Source organism: Pseudophryne corroboree, chromosome 2, assembly GCF_028390025.1.
Source record: "Pseudophryne corroboree isolate aPseCor3 chromosome 2, aPseCor3.hap2, whole genome shotgun sequence".
NCBI classification, from domain to species: Eukaryota; Metazoa; Chordata; class Amphibia; order Anura; family Myobatrachidae; genus Pseudophryne; species Pseudophryne corroboree.
In genome coordinates this window covers 516711348-516725809 of record NC_086445.1, presented here as the reverse complement: position 1 = coordinate 516725809, position 14462 = coordinate 516711348, and the positions used below count along the sequence as shown (strand labels likewise).

At 47.0% G+C, this 14462-nt stretch overlaps 1 protein-coding gene across 2 annotated transcripts in view; it reads right to left on the bottom strand.

Annotated features, from left to right (window-relative positions):
- Positions 1-14253, bottom strand: part of AK2 (adenylate kinase 2) — a 48244-nt gene extending 33991 nt beyond the window's left edge. The window contains exons 1-5 of one of the 2 annotated variants that reach the window (XM_063954126.1): positions 14087-14253; positions 3104-3229; positions 2920-3030; positions 2087-2181; positions 447-519 (exon numbers count right to left, since the gene is read on the bottom strand). In XM_063954126.1, coding sequence (XP_063810196.1) covers positions 447-519; positions 2087-2181; positions 2920-3030; positions 3104-3229; positions 14087-14179 — 498 coding nt within the window. In that variant the 5' untranslated portion in view covers positions 14180-14253. The remainder of the gene's footprint in view (positions 1-446; positions 520-2086; positions 2182-2919; positions 3031-3103; positions 3230-14086) is intronic. The other variant, XM_063954127.1, reaches the window with a different exon arrangement.
- Between the last annotated feature and the right edge of the window lie 209 nt (positions 14254-14462).

Genomic DNA, 14462 nt, shown 5'->3' with positions numbered 1-14462 from the left:
TGGTCCTGCAGCGGGGAAGCAGCTCTGCACCTCAAGAGGCCGGTGCCCCCCCAACTCCCACAGTGCAGGTATGCTGTTGCCCAAACAGCATACAGAAATAAAAGTTTTTTTAAAAAATTTAAGAAAAAACTCTGGAGCTAGCAGAGTGTGCATCCTCTCCTGAGGGCACTTTTATCTAAACTGCCTGTGGGAGGGGGCATAGAGGGGAGGAGACAGCACACCCAGTTGAAGAAATTTAAAGTGCACTGGCTCCTTTGGACCCGTCTATACCCCATCGTACTAATTCTGTCCCCAATATCCCTTATGGATGCTAGAGAAATATCATATACACTGTATTTTCATACATACAGTATAGTGTAATACGTACACATACAAGTGTGTAAACAACACTCAATGAGCTATAAGTAATGTCTTGTAAAGAGCAAATACTTGCAATTCCCACTCACATCATCTTTCAAATGTTCTTTAGGTGGATTAAACTCCTCATGGTACGACCGCCCACTTGCCTGGTGTATCAATCTGTCAATGAGATGGAAAATTAAGAGTAACTTATCTTTAACTGTAACAGTAAAGGCTCAAGGGGCAGGTCAATCGGATGAAATATAAAAGAGCATTCAAAATTAACATTGTCGCTCTTTCTTCTGTATGGCTTTCCCATGTTCTCCTTTCTTTATCCCTTTCTTGGTGTGGCCTTCCACAGGGCCAATGTTTAATTTATTGAGTTGTCCAGTTTTTCATGCACAATTATTTCCCCTGTTCCTCCATGCCTCTTAAACGGTTATCCATTAATGCAAATGGTCTAAACTCCCCTAGAAAACGCACAGTTCTCTTGGGAGCATGTTGGAAAGACAAAGCAGATTTTGCTTTTACTTCAAGAGACACATTTAACTGGTTTGCATTCCCAGCTCCGGAGTCGATTATTCTCCCAGACCATCTTTGCTTCAGCGGCTTGTAAAAAAACAAAAAAAACAAACAAAAAACAGGGGTAGCTATTTTGATCAGTCATAATATTCCATTTCTCCATACAAGAAATATGACGATCCGGTGGGCTGTTTCCTCATAGTCATTGGCTCCCTTTGCTCGAGGACCCTTACCTTAGTTTCAGTTCATGCTCCCAACCACTGCTTGATTCCCTGTTTCAGCGTCTGGGTAGAGAGGCTCAGGGTCACATTATCATCTGTGATGATTGTGTGTAATTTGGGACAATGCCACTTCTAGCTCCATATGGGTGAAGAGTAAGGAAAATGTTTATAAATTGCTGTATCGCTGGTATTAATGTACATTCCCGTCTAAAAACCATGTTCCCTTACACTTCGGATAGGTGCTGGAGAGGTTGTGCGATGAGGGAATCTTTTTGCATATCTGGTGTTCCTGCCCGAAACTTGCTAATATTTGTCGAAAGGTTATCACCTTACTTTCTAGGTGCTATTTGAAATCACTATCCCTTTTGATCCCAAATACTTCCTACTCCCCTTGACTTTCCCTACTCTTACCCGACACCAAAATAAACTGTCTGTCCCACTGTTTTTTGCCATGACCTGTCAAATAGTTGCTGACTGGAAAAACCCCTCACCATCCCCTATGCAGGCAATCATAGCCCGCATTTAGTACGTCTATAAAATGAAGCACATGACCACCATAATTAGTAATTCCTCTAAATTGTTTAACAAACCTGATCAATCTGGCTGGCTTCTCAAAACCTCCCCTCCCCATTTGGCCATTGACATTCTGACATTTTGATCATTGGATCATCTGACAACTCGGTTTCGTTTTTAAAGCTATGTGCCCGGAGGTCACCCCTTCCTCTCTACTTTCTTTTAATCGTCCTCCCCCAATCCCTTTACTCCTCTTCTCTATTTCTTTTCTGTGACAGGTCGCCACACAGTCGCTGTGAGACTCTATTCTTGCTCTGATACTCGACCAAAAAAAAACTCGTTCACCTCATTGATATCCAATTCATTGTGTTCATTATATTGGTTGCTAATTTGCATACTACAATACTGTGTTATGCTTCTTGTATTTCATTGTGAGCTACTCAATAAATTGTGTAAAAAATAAAATAAATAAAAATTAGCATTGTGATTACCTCCCACAGATCCTACGCACAAGCAGTGAGTCATCCACACAAAACTCAATAACGGAATCCAGCTTTTCCTGTCGCTTTTCCAGAAGATCATCGAGCTAAGGTAGAAACAGAGATTAATATTACCCAAAGCAATTGTCACATCTCAGGAAACAAGCTAATGCTGCTTTAAAGATAATTATAGCGCTAATTGACTGTACTGCACACTATATAATCTATGCAAACACCAGTGGTGGCTGCAGCGCCAATCACACAGTGCAGTGGGGTGCTTAGCACATATAAACATACATGTTTTGCTGTAAATTATGTATGTGCTGGCTGGTTATCAGCAGCGCTATGTTTATTAACTCGCACTGCAGAACCTGGGACTCACTATAAGGCTCCCCCAAACTCCAGAGAAACTAGCCAATAGGAGTCTGGGGGCGGGCTTAGGAGAATGAAGCCTAATGCTGAGTGCAGGGTGCCACAAGGCGGCTTAATACACACATCACTTCAAAGTCCCGGGATAACCAGGCGGCCCCCTCTGTACAGCGTGGTCAGCGCTGCAGCTGACAAACACTACATTTTTGGACTTCTATCCACAAAGACTGTTTCAGTTTAATGTCAGTCTCATTGTACATTGTTACATATCACCACAATATGGCCATTGACAAAAAAAAAAAAAAAGAAAAAAAATCAACAGATGTACCTAAACATGACAAATCAGCCTACATTAGGAAGGATATGCACCATAGCTGTATAACTACCTGCAGAGAGAACTCCCCTTATAAGAGTAATATAGTGGAGGAGTTCATTACCTCTAGGCTGCTAGGAAACATACACCATAAAGAAATTACCATCTCTGCTTGTTTGACAGTGCGAGGAAACCCATCCAGTAAGAAACCCTTTTGACATGGCGCTGTATCCAGGTTCTTCTCAATCAGCTCTACCACCATCTCATCACTGACCTAAAGACAAGTCAATAATCACCACAAGACTCCACAAAATATGCACATTAATAGGTGATGCCAAGATACTAACCAGTTTCCCTGCATCCATTGTGGCCTTCAAACGTTTTCCTAGCTCTGAACCTGTAGCCACCATGGCTCTCAGCATATCTCCTGTGGCAAGATGGCAAACGCAGTATTTTTCTGCCAATTTTGGAGCCTGTGAACAATAGGTCAGCAAATACGGTATTAATGTGTACGCACCTTTCTCACACAGCTCCAGGATTACGATACCATCCCCTTAATTCAACAATGAACTAATTTTCATGATCACCTATCACAAGTAAAAATATTTTAACCACACTGAAATACAAGTAAAATAGCTTAATAGCCTATCTTACGCCTCAAACTACATCCCTCATAAATGACACACAGTACAATATGGTCTTTCAGCTCTAAATTCTGCTGTCGCAATAATGACCGAATTGGCACTATTCACATTATGTGGGACTGACAGGTTACCAACCTTTTCTGGAGGGCAGTTCTTAAGCTGATCACATCCTGAACAAAACAATTGATACAAATCGGGGACTAGCACTCCTCCACGTAGTCCCTTAAGGGCACTACACACTGGCAGATAACACCGCACGACATGAACGTTTTTGTTTCTTAATGAACGAGAACTCATTCATATCGTTCAGTGTGGAGGCAGCAACGATGCGCGGCCCCGCGCTCGTTCATCGTTGGTGCCCCGTCGCTTATGCATGCAGGCCAATATGGACAATCTTGTCCATATTAGCATGCACTGCTATCAAGCTGGGTGACGGGGGGAGTGAAGAAACTTCACTCCCCCCCGTCGCCGGGTCGGCTATATCTGTGGATTGCCGAGTCTGTAGGGGGCATTACTCTACTCTGAAGCATGCACATTTTGATGCAGTCAAATGCAGTAATTACACAAAATTGAAAACACCCTCCCACTGAAAAAATTGTTAACAAAATCCATTTTAATTTTGTAATTGCGTCTCTGGAATGCCCTATTCCATCTCTGGCTGTTCTCCTATAGTGAGGTGGTTTAAAAAGCATGAGTATATGGGATGCGGTTATGTGACCGGCAGTCAGGAGACCGCCGATCACTATAAGACGCCGGGATCCCTGTTAACAGCCTGCAGGTCAGCATGCCGACCAGCAGGGACTATTCCCACTTAGTGTTCACTCTAGACTTTGGGCAGGGCGCCGGACTCTGAGGGGCACAAGCTTGTGCGTGCCGAAAAAGGGGCGTGGACACGAAAATAGGGGGCTTGGTCATTTTCATGACATAAAAAGTGGGCGGTTCAGCCCACAGACATCAAAACAGGGGGCGTGGGCAGCGTCACTGTTGGGGGCGTGCCCAGCACCTACGGAGGTGCTGGGCTTCCCCCAAGCACTCTCACAGCGTGAATGGATGCCGCGCGCATGCGCACGGTATCTTTACACGCTGGGAGGGCAGGAAGCGGGGGGCTGTTCTAGCAGGGCGCCGCAGAAAAGGCAGGGCAGATTTTGCCCTAATAAAAAAAAAATACGATTTTAAACCTACCGGTAAATCTTTTTCTCGTAGTCCGTAGAGGATGCTGGGACTCTGTAAGGACCATGGGGATAGACGGGCTCCGCAGGAAACATGGGTACTTTAAGAAAGACTTTAGGCTCTGGGTGTTCACTGGCTCCTCCCTCTATGCCCCTCCTCCAGACCTCAGTTACAGAAACTGTGCCCAGAGGAGACGGACAGTACGAGGAAAGGATTTTAGGTAATCCAAGGGAAAGATTCATACCAGCCACACCAATCACACCGTATAACTTGTGATATACTATCTAGTTAACAGTATGAAAAACCAACATAGCCTCGGTCCACCACCGATGAAACTATAACATAACCCTTATGTACGCAATAACTATATACAAGCCTTGCAGAAGTAGTCCGCACTTGGGACGGGCGCCCAGCATCCTCTACGGACTACGAGAAAAAGATTTACCGGTAGGTTTAAAATCGTATTTTCTCTAACGTCCTAGAGGATGCTGGGACTCCGTAAGGACCATGGGGATTATACCAAAGCTCCCAAACGGGCGGGAGAGTGCGGATGACTCTGCAGCACCGATTGAGCAAACAGGAGGTCCTCCTCAGCCAGGGTATCAAACTTATAGAACTCTGCAAAGGTGTTTGACCGACCAAGTAGCAGCTCGGCACAGCTGTAGTGCAGAGACCCCTCGGGCAGCCGCCCAAGAAGAGCCCACCTTCCTAGTGGAATGGGCCTTAACCGATTTTGGTAACGGCAATCCTGCCGTAGAATGCGCCTGCTGAATAGTGTTACAGATCCAGCGAGCAATAGTCTGCTTTGAAGCAGGGCCGCCAACCTTGTTGGCTGCATACAGACAAACAGTGCCTCTGTTTTTCTGATCCTAGCCGTTCTGGCCACGTAAATCTTCAAAGCCCTGACCACATCAAGGGACTCAGAATCCTCCAAGTCACGTGTAGCCACAGGCACGACAATAGGCTGGTTCATATGAAAGGATGAGACCACTTTAGGTAGGAATTGAGGACGAGTCCGCACTTCCGCCCTATCCATATGAAAAACCAGATAGGGGCTTTTATGTGATAAAGCCGCTAATTCCGAAACTCGCCAAGCCTAAGCTAAGGCTAACAACATGACCACCTTCCAAGTGAGATATTTTAACTCCACCCTGGTTCAAACCAATGTGACTTAAGGAAACTCAACACCACGTTAAGGTCCCAAGGCGCCACCGGAGGTACAAAAGGAGGCTGAATATGCAGTACTCCCTTCACAAACGTCTGTACTTCAGGAAGAAAGGCCAATTCCTTCTGAAAGAAAATGGATAGGGCCGAAATCTGAACCTTAATGGAGCCTAATTTTAAGCCCAAATTCACTCCAGTTTGTAGGAAGTGAAGGAGACGGCCCAGCTGGAATTCTTCCCTAGGAGCATTCCTGGCCTCACACCAAGAAACATATTTTCGCCATATTCGGCGATAATGTTTTGATGTCACGTCCTTACTAGCCTTTATTAGTGTAGGAATGACCTCATCCGGAATACCTTTTTTCGCTAGGATCCGGCGTTCAACCGCCATGCCGTCAAACGCAGCCGCGGTAAGTCCTGGAACAGACAGGGCCCCTGTTGCAGCAGGTCCTGTCTTAGAGGAAGAGGCCACGGATCTTCTGTGAGCAACTCCTGCAGCTCCGGATACCAGGTCCTTCGTAGCCAATCTGGAACAATGAGGATTGTTCTCACTCCTCTTTGTCTTATTATTCTCAACACCTTGGGTATGAGAGGAAGAGGAGGAAATACATAGACCGACCGGTACACCCACGGTGTCACCAGGGCGTCCACAGCTACCGCCTGAGGATCTCTTGACCTGGCGCAATACCTTTTTAGCTTTTTGTTGAGACGGGACGCCATCATGTCTATTTGGGGCAGTCCCCACCGACTTGCGATCTGCTCGAAGACTTCCTGATGAAGCCCCCACTCTCCCGGATGCAGATCGTGTCTGCTGAGGAAGTCTTCTTCCCAATTGTCCACTCCCGGAATGAACACTGCTGACAGTGCGCTGACATGATTCTCTGCCCAGCGAAGAATCCTGGTGGCTTCCGCCATTGCCACCCTGCTCCTTGTGCCGCCTTGGCGGTTTACATGAGCCACTGCGGTGACATTGTCTGACTGAATCAGAACTGGTTTGTCGCGAAGTAATGCCTCCGCTTGACGTAGGGCGTTGTATATGGCCCTCAACTCCAGGACGTTGATGTGGAGACAAGTCTCTAGACTTGACCAGAGACCCTGGAAATTTCTTCCCTGTGTGACTGCTCCCCAACCTCGGAGGCTTGCGTCCGTGGTCACCAGGATCCAGTCCTGAATGCCAAACCTGCGGCCCTCTAGGAGGTGAGCACTCTGCAGCCACCACAGGAGAGATACCCTGGCTCTGGGGGACAGGGTGATCCGCCGATGCATATGTAGATGTGACCCGGACCACTTGTCCAGCAGGTCCCATTGGAAGGTTCTCGCATGGAACCTGCCGAAGGGAATGGCTTTGTATGATGCCACCATTTTCCCCAGAACTCGAGTGCAGTGATGCACTGACACCTGTTTTGGCTTCAATAGGTTCCTGACCAGAGTCATGAGTTACTGAGCTTTTTCCGTCGGAAGAAAACCCTTTTCTGGTCTGTGTCCAGAATCAAGCCCAAGAAGGTCAGACGCGTCGTAGGAACCAGCTGCGACTTCAGGATATTGAGAATCCAGCCGTGTTGCTGTAACACCTTCAACGAAAGTGACACGCTGTCCAGTAACTTCTCCCGAGATCTCGCTTTTATGAGGAGATCGTCCAAGTATGGGATCATTGTGACACCTCGCTTGCGCAGGAGCACCATCATTTCCGCCATTACCTTGGTGAAAATCCTCGGGGCCGTGGAAAGCCCAAACGGCAACGTCTGAAATTGGTAATGACAATCCTGTACAGCAAATCTCAGGAACGCCTGATGAGGTGGAAATATTGGAACATGAAGGTACGCATCCTTTATGTCTAGGGAAACCATAAAATCCCCCCCTTCCAGGCTGGCGATGACCACTCTGAGCGACTCCATCTTGAACTTGAACTTTTTCAAATATAGGTTCAGGGATTTTAAATTCAAAATGGGTCTGACCGAACCGTCCGGTTTCGGGACCACAAACAGGGTTGAGTAATATCCCCTCCCCTGTTGCAGTAGGGAACCTTGACCACCACCTGTTGAAGATACAATTTTTGAATTGCATTTAACACTAACTCCCTCTCTGAGGGAGAAGCTGGCAGAGCCGATTTGAAAAACCGGCGAGGGGGGACCTCTTTGAATTCCAGCTTGTATCCCTGAGAAACAATTTCTATTGCCCAGGAATCCACCTGTGAGAGAACCCAGATGTGGCTGAAAAGTCGAAGACGTGCCCCCACTGGAGCGGACTCCCTCAGGGGAAACCCAGCGTCATGCGGTGGATTTTGCAGAGGCCGGGGAGGACTTCTGTTCCTGGGAACTAGCTGTGTGCAGCTTTTTTCCTCTGCCCTTACCTCTGGCAAGAAAGGACGATCCACGTACTTTTTTGCTTTTATTCGAACGAAAGGACTGCATTTGATAATGAGGCGCTTTCTTAGGCTGTGAGGGAACATAAGGCAAGAAATTCGATTTACCTGCCGTAGCTGTGGAGACGAGGTCCGAGAGGCCTTCTCCAAATAACTCCTCACCTTTGTAAGGCAAAAACTCCATATGACTCTTCGAGTCGGCATCCCCCGTCCACTGTCGGGTCCATAAGACTCGCCTAGCGGAAACAGAAATAGCGTTTATTCTGGAACTTAGTAAACAAACATCTCTTTGAGCATCCCTCATATATAATACAGCATCTTTTATATGCCCTAGGGTCATTAAAATGGTATCCTTATCTAGGGTCTCAATCTCCGCTGATAAGGAATCAGTCCATGCAGCCACAGCACTACAAACCCAGGCCGACGCCATTGCCGGTCTAAGTATTGTACCAGAATGTGTGTAAATGGACTTCATGGTAACCTCCTGCTTGCGATCAGCAGCATCCTTGAGGGTAGCGCTATCTTTTTTGATAAGCGTGTCAATGCCTTGTCCACCTTAGGAGAGGATGCCCATTGTATCCTATCCTTTTTTCGGGAAAGGATACGCCATAAGAATCCTTTTGGGAACCTGCAGTCTCTTGTCTGGGGTTTCCCAAGCCTTTTCGCATAATTCGTTCAGCTCATACGAGGATGGAAAGGTGACCTCAGGCTTTTTCTCTTTATACACGTGTACCCTCGTGTCAGGGACAGGGGGTTCCTCTGTGATATGCAAAATCTCTTATTGCAATAATCATATATCGAATACCCTAAGCCACTTTTGGCTGTAATTTTGCATCATCGTAGTCGACACTGGAGTCTGAATCCGTGTCGGTATCTGTGTCAACTATTTGGGATAGTGTGCGCTTCTGAGACCCCGAAGGACTCGGCGACATTGGGACAGGCATGGTTTGACTTCCTTGCCAGGCAAGGTGTTTATATTGCTGCTCAGGGCGCCCCCCCCCCCCCCCAGCGCCCTGCACCCATCAGTGACCGGAGTGTGAGGTGTGCATGAGGAGCAAAGGCGCACAGCTGCAGTGCTGTGCGCTACCTTGGTGAAGACTGAAGTCTTCTGCCGCCAATTTTCCGGAACACTTCTTGCTTCTGGCTCTGTAAGGGGGCCGGCGGCGCGGCTCCGGGACCGAACATCAATGGCCGGTTCCATGCGGTCGATCCCTCTGGAGCTAATGGTGTCCAGTAGCCTAAGAAGCCCAAGCTACCACCAGTTAGGTAGGTTCGCTTCTTCTCCCCTTAGTCCCTTGCTGCAGTGAGTCTGTTGCCAGCAGATCTCACTGTAAAATAAAAAAAACCTAAAATATACTTTCTTTCTAGGAGCTCAGGAGAGCCCCTAGTGTGCATCCAGCTCAGCCGGGCACAAGAATCTAACTGAGGTCTGGAGGAGGGTCTTAGTGGGAGGAGCCAGTGCACACCAGGTAGTCCTAAAGCTTTCTTTAGTTGTGCCCAGTCTCCTGCGGAGCCGCTAATCCCCATGGTCCTTACGGAGTCCCAGCATCCACTTAGGACGTCAGAGAAATTCACATTAGCACTTAAGACATTCCACACATCCATCCAGTCAGGTGTCGGCGCTGCCGACGGAGACCTTGCATTCATACACTCCCCCTCCTCCTTAGGTGAGCCTTCAACCTCATACATGTCGACACACGCGTACCGACACACCCCACACACACAGGGAAGCTCTTATCTGAAGACAGGTTCCCCACAAGGCCCTTTGGAGAGACAAAGAGAGAGTATGCCAGCACACACCCCAGCGCTATATGACCCAGGAAAAAACACAGAATGTTTTACCCAGTAGCGCTGTTATAACTTTATACACGCCAATTATGTGCCCCCCCTCTTGAAAAACCCACTGTCACCGTCAGTAAGCAGGGGAGAGTCCGGGGAACTTCCTCTCAGCGCTGTGCTGTGGAGAAAATAGCGCTGGTGAGTGCTGAGGAAGAACCCCCGCCCCCTCGGCGGCGGGCTTCTGTCCAGCTCAAAATCTATCAAAACATGGCGGGGGCTCTTTATATACATGTACAGTGCCCAGCTGTACATGTATATATATGCTTTTGCCATAGGAGAGGTTTATACTGCTGCCCAGGGCGCCCCCCCTGCGCCCTGCACCCTTACAGTGACCGGAGTGTGTGAGGTGAACGGGAGCAATGGCGCACAGCTTCACCGCTGTGCGTTACCTGTACGAAGATCAGACGTCTTCTGCCGCCTCTGAAGTCTTCTTTCTTCTCATACTCACCCGGCTTCTATCTTCTGGCTCTGCGAGGAGGACGGCGGCGCGGCTCTGGGACGGACGGCGAGGATTAAACCTGCGTACCAATCCCTCTGGAGCAAATGGTGTCCAGTAGCCTAAGAAACAGGACCTTGAAACTCAGAGAAGTAGGGCTGTTTCTCTCTCCTCAGTCCCTCGATGCAGGGAGTCTGTTGCCAGCAGGCTCCCTGAAAATAAAAAACCTAACCAAAATACTTTCTTACTGAAAACTCAGGAGAGCTCCCTACAGTGCACCCATCTCTTCTGGGCACAGTATCAAACTGAGGTCTGGAGGAGGGGCATAGAGGGAGGAGCCAGTGCACACCCAGAGCCTAAAGTCTTTCTTAAAGTGCCCATGTTTCCTGCGGAGCCCGTCTATCCCCATGGTCCTTACGGAGTCCCAGCATCCTCTAGGACAGGCCTGGCCAACCTGTGGCTCTCCAGCTGTTGTAAAACTACAAGTCCCATCATGCTTTGCTACAGTTTTGCTATTAGGGAAGGCTAAAACTGTGGCAGGGCATGCTGGGATGTGTAGTTTCACAACATCTGGAGAGCCACAGGTTGGCCAGGCCTGCTCTAGGACGTTAGAAAAAAAAAAAAAACGGCCAGGGAGCGGCGCCCTGCTAAAACAGTCTAGCGTGACCACTATCCCACTCGTGGGGGTCCACGACACCCATAGTGGAAATTGAACCTGTGGCGAGCGCAGCCAGCCACTGAGCCTGCTGCATAGCGTACGCAGTGATCCCACAAGGGGCTTCATTGCGCTCACCCCCCGCCGGCCACCTAACGACCGGAGTCCCCGCATCTGTATGGTGACCGGCAGTTATCCAAACCCAACCCATACGAGTATAACATGGGGCAGCCATTATTAGACCCAGCCCTTCTGCAAGTCGCCCCTCATTCAACTTGGCTGATTCCCAATATATTATTTGCATGCCACTCGTATACAATGTACATTCAAGCCTGTAGTTTAGGATATAAAAAATGCCTCTCTGACAACAGTTATGTTTATTCATTTTATTAGCTGACAAATTGTGCCCTACACCACTAGATATGCCTCCTTTTTATTTGTTCTGTACCCATTTCCATATACATATATTAAATGTCTAAAAAAAATAAAATGTTTTAAAAAAATACCCCTATGAAATCATTCAGAACAAGATTTGTATTGAATGGAAGGGACAAGTTCCGGGGCACTCTATATAAAGTATGCCCTGTAATTCTGCAGTAAATTCATTGCAAACTGTATATACTACAACAGCCAATGAGATGCATTTTTCTTACAACACTTGTATGACAATAAATGTTTGTGTATTGGCATGGTAGATGCTAGAATCAAGTGGGCTAAGGGACCTTTTCCGTCTGGGGGAAGGAGTCACGACACAAGGGGGAGGAGTTAGGCCAGCGGAATAGTTCCTCTACTATCCACGCCATCAACTATTACCTTTAGTAATCAGGTGGCGAGCGAAGCGGAGCGAGCCACCGAGCCCGAAGCGTGGCGAGCGAACTTTTCGGGTACCCTGATTGCCCGTAGCTCCTCCCCCTGGTGACGTGGCTCCTCCCCTAGGTACGTCAGAAGCATAGTTGCCAATTCAGCTTATAACAAGCGGAATTGGGCTTGTTTTTTCTTCTGGTTGCTTATTTTTTGGGTGGTTGCTTGATTTTGGGCTTATAATTTTTTTTGCTGCTTGTTTTTGGGCTTCTTTTGTTTTTAGGTATCACTGACACCGACTTTCAGAGATAATTAGTCAATCATCCATTCAACACAGATCCTCACACAGACATACTGTAGGTGAGACGTTGTGGATGAATAGAGTCTTAAAGAAATGATGATGAGTCATTAATTATGTCTATTGTTGCAGACTGCCGGTTGTGTGTATTCAGTAGGGCTAAGTTGTTTTTAACAATGACAACAACAAAGACACTGACCAGACACACAACAGTGAAGCAATTCAGGACCACTTTATGTGGTATTCTTTATGTCCGATATGGTTTAAGACGCTTGGGTATTTGTTGCAAGGATTTTAAACCAACTACCAATATGCTTCAGCGCTTCAACTCAGGAATGTATAACATGGAAGCTTCTATAGACGATGGAGACAGCTCACATGAATTTGTTTATATCCATTTTACATAAAACCTTTGTAATTCAGTGTGCTATGTACTTTACCTCACAGTATGCCATCTGCAATGCACTTTACTTCACACAGTGTGCCATGCACTTTACCTCACACAGTGGGGGTCATTCAGAGTTGTTCGCTCGCTAGCAAATTTTAGCAGCATTGCACACGCTAGGCCGCCGCCCTCTGGGAGTGAATCTTAGCTTAGCAGAATTGCGAACGAAAGATTAGCAGAATTGCAAATAAATAATTCTTAGCAGTTTCTGAGTAGCTCGAGACTTACTCCTACACTGCGATCAGCTCAGCCCGTTTCGTTCCTGGTTTGACGTCACAAACACGCCCTGCGTTCGGCCAGCCACCCCCCCCGTTTCTCCAGACACTCCTGTGTTTTATCCTGACACGCCTGCGTTTTTCCGCACACTCCCAAAAAACGATCAATTTCCGCCCAGAAACACCCACTTCCTGTCAATCACACTCCGATCACTTCAACGATGAAAATTCTTTGTTCGGACGTGAATAAATCTACTACGTTTTGTGCTAAATTACTTAGCGCATGCGCACTGCGTACCATGCGCATTTTTGCCTTAATAACTCCGTTGCGAAAATCGGCAACGAGCGAACAACTCGGAATGACCCCAAGTGTGCCATCTGCAATGCACTATACTTCACACAGTGTGCCATGCACTTTACCTCACATAGTATGCCATCTGCAATGCACTTTACTTCACACAGTGTGCCATGCACTTTACCTCACAGTGTGCCATCTGCAATGCACTTTACCTCTCAGTAATTCCTTTATTTGTTATTGAATTGAGTTACTATTTAATATTTATATATGCATTTATTATTTTGAATTGTCTTAATAATCTTTTGTTTTGTTACCTTGATTTGGCCTCTTTATTTAATAGAAGTACAAAGTTGGATGTTGTAAGATTATTTGTTTTATCTTTCCATAGAATAAATATTTCACAGTGAATACAAATGACCACAGATACAGTATATACAGTTGGCAATTTTCACTTGAGATTTTTCATTAGAGGAAACATGAAAGTATAGTATCTTAAATTCACAACTCTAACTATAATATTTATAAAAATTCCAGTATTCTTTAAAAGCCAGATTTGTGCTGATAAATATCATTGTAAAGACCTTAAATGGCAGATTATATAATTATATGTATTTTAATAAGACAAACAATAATGTTTGTTTTTATATAAAAAAAAACTTGAGTTGGGCTTTTTAGGATTGGTTTGGGCTTATTTTTCAGTCATCGGTTGCTTGTTTTTCATTTCAGAGTTGGCAACACTGGTCAGGAGGTCCCTTCTCCCACTCCGATATAGAATCAACCCTGCCCCTACAGAAAGTCATGCAGCCTCAATGGCCAGACACTGGAGCAACTAAGCAGGCAGAGAGCAGTGTCCAATGACACAGACATACGTCACCGCGCCCAGAGCCACCCCCCTTCCCCCGTGTGCCAGCGATGGTGTGAGGTACAGCAGCGGACAGGGAAACTGCTATGAGCACACACATATACAGTGAAGTCATTAACACGAATACGGGGGTAATCGTTACCTGGGTTCCCTTGCCGGCTCCGGGTGGCCCCAATAAAATGGCCCTGATCCCGTCCATGACGGAGCCCCGCTCTGCGCCCTCTCTGGGAGCCATGTTTCACGCGAGAGAGAGACGCCGGGCACAAGCACTCTGACCCACACACACCGTAACAGCGCCCCGCCCACCCATCGTCTAATTGGCTGAACTACGTGGGTGGTTTCTCTTGCAGTGTGCTTATTGGGTGTAGGGCGTGTCTATCATTTGTATGTCACCTATAGCTGCCATTTCACTGGGTGATAGGTAACATACTGTAGGTTGCAGTCACAGCGCAGAGGGAAGGCGGGAAGTCGCCCGGCCGGGTCACCTTGCCACACGTGGCTTTCACAGGGCGTGTCGT